General features: G+C 40.1%; 1 protein-coding gene across 1 annotated transcript in view; it reads left to right on the forward strand.

Annotated features, from left to right (window-relative positions):
- The window catches only part of UBE2V2 (ubiquitin conjugating enzyme E2 V2), a 340,366-nt gene extending 335,545 nt beyond the window's left edge, over nt 1-4,821 (forward strand). The window contains exon 6 of the mRNA XM_081070685.1: nt 3,507-4,821. Within this exon, the coding sequence (XP_080926811.1) occupies nt 3,507-3,539 (33 nt within the window). The 3' untranslated portion in view covers nt 3,540-4,821. The remainder of the gene's footprint in view (nt 1-3,506) is intronic.
- The last annotated feature ends 5,042 nt before the right edge of the window (nt 4,822-9,863 follow it).

Genomic DNA, 9,863 nt, shown 5'->3' on the forward strand with positions numbered 1-9,863 from the left:
AGGAGGTCCACACAGTGTGAGGGATATAGATGATAAACGTCTAAGTATTACTTTGTCTTGTGTACCTGAAACTAATGAAAAAAATAGAATTAAAAAAAAGAAATCATCACAACTATATGCAGTGTGTAATCCTGGATTAAAAATGATTTTTTTCCTTTTCAAATTTTTGCTCTAAAGAAAATTAGTGGGATGAATGGTGAAATTTGGATAGGTCTACATAGGTTAGGTAAAAGTATTGTGTCAGTGTTAATTTGTTCATCTTGATAATTGTGCTGTGGTTAAAGTCCTTGATTTTAGGAAATATACACTTAAGTTTCAAGGCTAAAGGGGCATCATGGCTGCAGTATATTCTCACACATTTCAGATGTAAAAATATATGTAAAAAGCAGTTGTGCAAGGTATCTGAAGTTCCAAGAAAATGTACTTACCACTTTTTTTATCCCTCAAATTAATTTGTTATATTAATAAAAAAATTAATGTAAAAAATAATTCAGTATATTTATAATTAGAGTTCCTCTCTCAACTTCTAGCTGTCTGTCATCATTATGGTGGCACAATAAGGCATGCTTTAAGTAATATTTTGGTATCTTCTTCTATAACAGTGCTTTATTGTTTAGGTTACATTATGTTAATGGAGATAAATGGCCCCTTTTCTATGTCAATTAGAATTGGATTCAGTTTCATACAAGAGGGTCACCCAACCTCAATGAATTTACCACACAGAGCTTTGTGTTTGTGAACAGTGTCACAAGGCTACTTCCAGCTATAAAAGAGTCCTGGACAGTGAGTGTTTTTAAATGGGTATGATTCTGCCCCTTATAAAATTGGGACTATGTTGATAAAAAAGAAAAGAGAATGATATTCTGTTGATAACCTGCATTTTATGCCAAACTACTGAAGTGTATATTTATATTCATTCATTCACACTGGGCTGGAAAGTCTCCTAGTATTAATTTCTTACTGCTTATTAGCATGAAGACGCAATGACACACTTAAGTTTTTTTGTTTTATTTATTTTTTCTATGCAGGGATAGTGTGGGATATCTGTGAAGTTACTTTTCTGTTCAAATGAGTTAACCAAGGTGGAAACATTTGTTTAAACAGTTATATCAACCTCAGACTGAAAAAAAGGTCATCGTATATATAACCTTAGAGAAACAGGAAATACTAAATGAAATAATGCATCACTGCTCACAGCAGATAAGAAATGAACCTATCTAGGAGAAGACAGGAAACATCAGTAACCATGTTCTACTATTATATAGCCATTCAAGTTTGGCTACAGAATTCTAGGCTAGAGTGATCATGAATTTGTCCCCCCTTACACCCCTTATTGTGGAAACATTAGAAAATAAGCTATCCCAAATTATTTACCAGAACATTCTCAAGGGCTAATGTTTCTACTCACAAAAGCAATTTTTTAAGCCCTTAATGTTTTCTTGTTTTTCTATATTCTCACCCCATTCTCACTCCTTCCATTTAGCTTATTTTGCTTCTTTCCATTGTTTCTGATCTCATTTGGACCATCCTACTGTGTAAACATTTAAACCCAAAGGAACAAGATATAGAGAATGTAGTTTCATACCCCATCTCAGATATCTCTGTAAAAGTTTATTTGGTACAATTCACCTCCAATCCCATGTTCTTCCATAATGAAAACAAATTGCTGTGTTCACCAACTATTTCTCCTCCATTTGCAACTACTGTATCTTCTGTATGAAATGAGATGGCTTAAGAGATCTACCACAGTTAAAACCATTAACAATTAATGAACTAAAGACATTTGTTGAGGCTGGCTATTTTAGAAATATACATAATCTCCTTTTTATAAGTCACGTGAAGACAAGGTTGTACTTTCATAGATTTTAGATTTGTATATTAGATGGGAATCTAGCATTTTAAATTGCTATGATGGACAATAATAATTACTAATATTTATTGAACTCTTAAATCTGCCAGTTTAAAGCTTCATATGTGATTATCAGTTAGGTTTTGTTTGCCAGTTAACAAAGTACTTTAAACCTTATTGGCTTAAATCAAGGACCATTTATTATTGCTCAAGAATCTGTGGGTGAATGCTCTGTGGGTGAATTATTGCTCAGGAATCAGCTTGGCTGAGCTTGGGTTGGCTTCCTCATGTATCTGAGGCCAAGTGGTGGGTTGACCTCAGGCTAGCTGGTCCAAGAGGGCTTCAGATATCTAGTAGTTGGCTAATGGCTGTGGTTGTATGGTAACAGGGACATTTGTCTCTCATCATCTAGCAGGCTAGCCTTAGTGTGTTCACATGGCAGCAACAGGGTTTCTAGAGTGAAGGTGAGAGTGTGTGACCTCTTGAATTCCAACTCAGAACTAGCATGATGCTACTTCCACTACCTTCTATTAGCCAAAGTCACAGTGCCAGCACAAATTCAAGTAATAGACTCCACCTCTTAATGGGAGGATCTGTAAAACCACATTTCAAAAGGGGAGATCTAGAGAAGGATGGAGAATTGTGGCCATTTTTACAATTTACCTTATTTGTGTTAACTCTTAATCCAACAATCCTGTGAGGCAACACTACTCTTTTTCCCATTTTATACATGAAGAAACTGAGGCTTAGAGGGGATAAGTACCTTTGTTCCAAATCATACTGTTCAAAAACGGAAAAACTAGAAGTCAAACTCAGCATTCTTGTTCTAGAACCTGTTCTCTTAGCTATTTCCTCACAATTTAAAACTAGATATCAAGATCAATTCAGGTTGGTTTGACCATCACAAAGAGAAATTCTGGGTAGCAATAGATAAATCTAGCAAGTGTCAACATCTAATCACTTAAAAGGGTTTTGAGGAAAGAAGGTGAACTGTTCATGTCTCATTTAAATAGCTACAAATTACCTAGGCTCATGACTGTGCCATTTCCCTTCACACCTTTTTCAGAAGTAGCAACAAACATTTATGAACATGGCTGTGTTCTGAGATGCAAAATACCTGTTTAACCTCCCAAGGGTCTTGGATGTCTGTCTCTGTGGTTTTACCCAACAAATATACTCCCAGATTGTTCTACACATTGGTGGTCTGATCACAGTGAAGCCTGTGGATATAGATGGGATTCAAGAAGTTAATTTTCAGTTGCAGACAGGCAAAGACCCTGAGAATGGAGAAAAGCCTCTGAGGAAAAGGTGATGTGAGAGGATGGTTATGTCATTGGAGGCGACTCATTTGCTATCAGATATACCCAGTTATGGTTTGTAAAGCTCTTGGGCTTTGCTTTGCAAAAATCACCTTGCTTTGCAAAAATCACCAACTCCAGGGTTTTGATACTTAGAGAAATATGAGGACACAAAATCTGCTAGTAGATTAAAAAAAAAACAGATAAAAAGATGGATCTATTTTTAGGATGACTACAAAGCCAATATAATTGAGCTAGTAATATGTAGCAGAGTGGAAGGAAGTGCACAGAATCCCAACTCTGCGTTGTTCCTGAAGAGTTATAGAAAAGGTCCCTAAACTCCTCCTCTTTGCCTCCAGGCTTGGTACCCCAGAATGAGGATTGACTTATGATATTTGGAAGTAGGTGAAGAGAGAATGATGAGTTATCAGCAGGCTTGGAGAACATTATTTGTGCTCTGCTGGTGAAGAAGTTTGAGAGACAAGAAGAGCAGCAATCATGCAAAAGAGCTTCAAACTTGTGATGTCCTGTCTGGGCTGAGCTGTGTAATCCCGCACATCTTTGAAAGAATAGATACTTCTTAGAATAATATCGCAATCATTTTTCCAGGACAATTACTAGTGGAGAGCCAAAATCCTTCAGTGTGAGTCTCTGTGACACGGTGAGATTGAGAACATCCTGGTCAATGACCACAAGTTGCTGATGGGCAATCATGCAAACACTTTCTATACTCAGCAGATGGAAAAACCTGAAGATTTCAAATGCATCTCCTGGAAAGTATAGTTGAAATGCTAATGGGCCAATTCAACAACACTGAGAAGAATGCAGACAGTGCCTACAAATATAAAGTGACCATATGAGATGACTATAAAACTACCCTTAGAAGTGGACAGAGAAGCCTCTGTGCTCCGCAGTCTCACCAAAGTTGTGTTATCTACTCTCATCCTGAAATAGCTTTTGAGTGAGTGATTCTTTCATACTTCTTTTGGCTCAAATGAAAACCTCTTTCCAGTTATGTGCCTTGTAAAACAAACACCCTGAGAATTGTACCAGGGAAGCAAATGATCCAGAAAGGGAACAGTTGACCGATGGTTGAATTTAAGGACAAGACCCATTCACAAAACACGAAGAAATGAAAGTAGACTCTGCCAAGTCAGATTCTCAGATATTAGGTCAGGATCATGGAGAAAGAAGGTTTTGGTATGTTAAGCATGAGCAGACCATGGGAATGAAATAATTTCAGAATGGCAGGGGACACTCTGCTCTGCACACTTTCCTATCCAAAAGGCTCAGAACTGCCTAATTATCATAGTGCCTTTTCCTCTTTCTTCCCAAGCAGTATCTATAAGAGCAAGCCATTCTCTAATTTACTAGAATCTAAGTAATTATCCCTGTATACTTGTAATTCTTTGAAATATTGGGATCAGAAGGGTTAGTATTATTCTATTTTCATCTTGTAACTCTCCTTTTTTCAGTGTTCAAACACTCTCACTTAGAGAAGTAATAGAAATAGACGAGATGCCAGATGACCAGGCCAGCCCCTCCTACTCTCCACACAGAGCTCCCATTGACTAAAATGGTATTATAAATCAGGGCCAGTGTAAACAGAACAGAGACAGCAGTACTATGCAACCCTAAGCTTTGGCTGAACTTCCAAAATAAAGCTACAAGATGAAAACAAAGGTTTTCCAAGTAAAAGGAACTTATTTACCATAAATTTCATTGTAGAATCATGTAACAAAGCGTCTCACTGTTAAATGGGTGGAGTGCCGTGTATGTGAACCCCAAAGGCTGTTCTCTGGAGGTGTTAGAAAGAAAAGCTCTGTAGCAACATGAGTTTGGGAAATGTTGAGTTAAACAGGTTAAATAACTTCTTTTACTGAATGATTTCTCAGAATATTCTTACTCTAATGTGCATCGTGAGTCTCCAGGAGGGGTATATAATATGTAGATCTTCTCAAATTCATGTAGTCAGAGGACTCCTGTTTCTTCCTTTCCCACAGGAGGTGGCTCAGTGTAATGGATAAGTATGTGGGCACTGGGGTCAGCTTGTCTGCTTAAGTCCAGACCTATAAGCTATGTGGCATTAGAAAAGTTATTCAATCTCTCTCAGCCCCAGTTTTCTCGTCTATAAGAGGAGTACAGTAATAGCACCTACCTAATAAATATAAGGTTGTGGGAAATAAATTAGACAGCTCATGTAAAGTATTACATTTATTCCACAGCCTCAATGATAGTTAAAATTTAACAATCTATCAATATAAAGTATCCTGCAGAATGAGTATTGCATAGTGTACACTTTTCATAATAGCAGTGTAGTGGACATTGGGGCTGCTGCTTACCATTGCTCACATCCCCCTGGCTAAAATGATTGGTTTAGTTGGTCTAATGAGAAGGATGCTCAAAAATATACCTTGATGGTTGGGGAGAAGATCTCCCTTTAACTCTGAGTGATTGGTGTGTGGGTGTGGGACATGAACTACTGTGGGCATTTTATTATAATGAGGTGAGTGAGCTGGGGGAGGAAGCACACACACAGAGGACAGAAAGACACAGGTGGTGTCTTCATCAGATCTCATTAGAACTGACCTTCCCCTGGACTTTCCAGTCAGGAGAACCTACCAATTCCTTGCAGCTTAAGTAAGTCTGAGTAAGGTTTTCTATTGCTGACTGTCTAAGCCTCACAGCTGACAGAGTTAGGAGTAGCTTAAGAGGCAGCACGGTGCACTGGAAACAGCTCTGGAGTGCAAATAAAACCTGGCTTTCTGGCAATGGGCTGCATGATCTCCATCTCTCACTTGGCTACTCTGACCTTAGTTTCCTCAAGGATAAAAGGGAGAAAGCAAGTTTTACCAGAACTTCACAGTTAAAGCGAGGTATAACGTAGAGAAGTTGTATGAAAAAAACTTTGAAGACAAGTGTTCTATAAACACAGTGCAGAAATATTCATAGCAATAGTGAAAACTTGACCACTTCTTGATTTAAGGTTGTTACACTGTGGTGGTACCAGATTTTTGGCTAATGCTAAAATAAGAACATAAAAGCCAGCTGTCAAAATATTATAATTGGTTTCTGACTAACCTTAAGGCTTTAAATTCTGTCATGCTATAAGTTTAAGGGTTTATCTGTGGATTTCTGCCATTCAATAATACTCTATTCCATTTAAAATTCCATGGTCTAAATATTTCAAAAGAGACACTGGAAAGTAATCATGTATGAACAAGGATCCTCACTGTGGTAATTTGCCCCCCCTTTTCTTCTGCCTACCCCCCCTCACTCCAGTTCAAGCCATTGTTTCTCAGTCTAGTTGTGCAGGACACAGCTCCCTGGCCCATGCTGGTATTATGAGCCTGCACTCCCACCCGGCTGAGGCAGTCGGTCGCCGGTTGGCCGCTCACAGCAGCTCACGGCAACGCACGGCAGCGCACGGCAGCACACAGCAGCTCATGCTGGCTGCCAGCCACTCACGCTGGCTGCTAGCCACCGGCTGCTCATGGCAGCACACAGCAGCCCACGGCAGCACACAGCAGCCCACGGCAGCTCATGCCAACCTCCAGCTGCTCACCACAGCCCAGCTCCAGGGAGAGCTGTTGTTCACAATCTTAGCTGTAGAGGGTGTAGCTCACTGACCCATGTGGGAATCGAACCAGCAATGTCGGCATTAGGAGCACCGCGCTCCAACCACCTGAGCCACCAGGATGGTCCACTTGTGGTAATTTTATTTTATTTTTTAAAATGTCCAAACTTTGTAAAATATTAGTCCTCATTTATAATTCTACCAAATGGACCAAGTATTATTTGATAAAAGGTAGTGAAGTTTTTACTTCTAGTTTTAGAGAGAAATAAATAATTTTAACTAATAGCATGGTAGAAAGTTAAAACAAGGAATCATCTACAAAAATCAAGAAGTAAGGAATTATGCAAAAATTTTAATAAACTTCAAACTTTAAATTATGAACAATGATATTATCTGGTCTTTATTGGGGAAGACAGTTCTCCATGTGTTTTTTTCACTTCTACAAGTCTTGCTGGGTATTATTCTAACAATGCAAGACCCTGACTGCCCTTTAATTGGGTCATTTCTCAGGTTGTGTTTGTAGTGAGTAACCTTGAGTAAGATTTCCTCCAAGACAAAAAGTAAGCTTGCTTACTACTTATTGTAACATAAGTGGACCCCCCAAGCTCAGTGTTCCTTGATATGACACAACCCCATTACATGTAAAACATACAGTGGGGCCCCTTCATGTCAGCTTGTGGGACTTGGGGACATGAGTAATTGACATTCACATGCTGACACTCATGGTGCTTTCTGTGCCCTGAATAATAAAGTTTTAAGTCTCTGACCTAGGCATCTCATATCTTCTGCTGGCATCCATGAAACAGAAACTGGCTAATTTATTAGCTGATAAGGAGGGTAAAAGCAGATCCCAGACTCTTCACAGGTCTTGACACTTTTGGAGATATTGTGTTTGGTGGATTTTCAGGAAAATTCCTTCTTAAGGATTTATTCCAATGAGATGTACTCATACTATATTCTTTGTGAGCTCCTGGCATCTTAATCAACCAGCAGAGGGCGCCCACGCTAATTAATTAATTTAGGCTTCCTTTCTACGTGGTACACATGCTAAAGCATCTCACAGATAAAATCCACTTACAATTATCCTGCTGCTGACAATACTTAGGAAAAATAGTTGCACATGAAGCAGTAGCATCATTTACTTGGGCTTTAGGGCATAAAAGGTAAAAATATTACATTTCCCAAGGGGACCACTCAGGAAGGAGAAAGTTAGGCAATATGAATTATCAAGCCAGAATCAGTGGAAAATAGTATTTTCGCAATAAAGGATTGTCATGCGGGGCAGCCTGAGGGGTCTCAGCTCCCGCTCCCCACATAGAACGGAGGATTTGGCTAGGCCAAAAAGGAACACCCACAGAGCCATAGGTAGGGGAGTGATAAGACTATAGTCTCATTGGAGGTTGGATTCACATGACGTGTGACCTGCTGTCTGCTTTTTTCCTGCCAACCAACTGACTCCCGTCCTCAGCAGCCGTGGCAATTATATCAGTGGCAAATTGGATAACTGGCTACAGCTGATAGCCACAGCTGACGGCCATCTACTACCCGAGCCAGCACAACTCCACGTGAGGCTGAGAGCCTGGAAACTGCTCTCTGGGGCTTTGTCCTCATAAGGATTATTTTAAAATTGATAGCACTGCATTTTGAGAGGAAAAGTCCTGAATAAAATATTTACCTTTGGAATCACAGAACTTTTTCTTTTCATTGCATGATGTATGTTATAAAAAAATAAGGAAAGGGCGATTCCCCATCAAAATGGCAGTGTGAGGTGAGCCTCTGTATATCTCCCCTGGGATTTAGAACAAATGGAACAACTATAACTCCACAAAGGACTCCCTGCACAGCAGACAGGCAAGATGAAGAGGCCCACTACTGAATTCACCTAAAGGTGGGCGAATCACGCAAGCGGGAGAGGAGGGAAGGGAAAAGTGCAGAGATGGAGACCTGCGGGCGGAGGACACAGACCTAGTTCGATGCTCCGAGCTAGCTTCATCTGGAACTACTGCAGCTGTGGGAGAGGGAAGAATTCGGGCTCCGTTTATGGCCCACAGGGCTGAGGGGACAGCATATAACATGGCTGAACCCAGCGCTCACGGCAGAGACCTCGGAGAAAATACTGAGGGAAGAAGGCTGAAAACGGTGGTTTAAGCCCTCACTGCAGCAGAGAACGGAAGCCTTAGGCACTGAGACTAGCCGCCCATCCCTACTCTCCCAGAATTCGCCCCGCCCCCACCTGCCCGGTGCTAGAAGTGGAACAGTAGCAGTGTCAGATCAAAAGAACAGAATATTTGCTGTTCTGAGAACTGTGGACTGCAGACACAGATTCACAGCACAACTAGTTCCGGCAAAGGGGAGGGAGCTGTGAAAGCAGGTGCGGTAGTAGTGGTGGTCACCAGAATTTCTCTGGGCCACCTCTCACAACCCACTCGCCCCTCTCCCGACCTATCTGGGCAGATCCTTGCCGGAGTAAACAGAACTGATGAAATACACGGACTCTGAATCTGGTGCAGGAAAAGCATTGGAACTTCAAAAGCTCTCCGCATACCCACATGGACACTGCGCCCTGTGAACCAGGCGAACTATTAACAGAGGAGAACGCCGTCTCCCAGGGAATCTCCCCATAGTGTGAGAAGCTGGAACAGTGCAGAGAAAACATACCACTACGTGTGAGAAAGAAAAATAGGCTGCAGTTGGAGAGAAAATAAAATTCTACCAACAAGTACTGGAAAACAAAAGAAAAGCCTCTTCCTATCAATATGTTGCAGAACCCATTCCTGTAGATGTCTAGGAAGAGAAATAATAATATCAGTAATTGCTATGAATAACGAAGGCAACAAGACAGCTCAGAAAGAAAGTGAAAAGTCTCCAGAAAACGAACATAAAGATATGGAAATATGTGACTTAAATGACAGAGAAATCAAGATTGCAGTTATGAAAAAACTCAACAAGATGCAAGAAAACAGAGAAACGCAACTTAATGAACTCAGAAACAAAATCAAAGAACAACATGAGAATTTTACGAAATAGATTGAAAATTTAAAAAAGAACAAAATACATATGTGCAGTTCACTTACCTTTCCTCAAAAGAAAAAAAGGTTAAATGTTACATTTTTTTCTTTTAGGAAATATCATTTGGGGC

The sequence above is a fragment of the Rhinolophus hipposideros genome (assembly GCF_964194185.1).
Source record: "Rhinolophus hipposideros genome assembly, chromosome: 13".
Lineage (NCBI taxonomy): Eukaryota > Metazoa > Chordata > Mammalia > Chiroptera > Rhinolophidae > Rhinolophus > Rhinolophus hipposideros.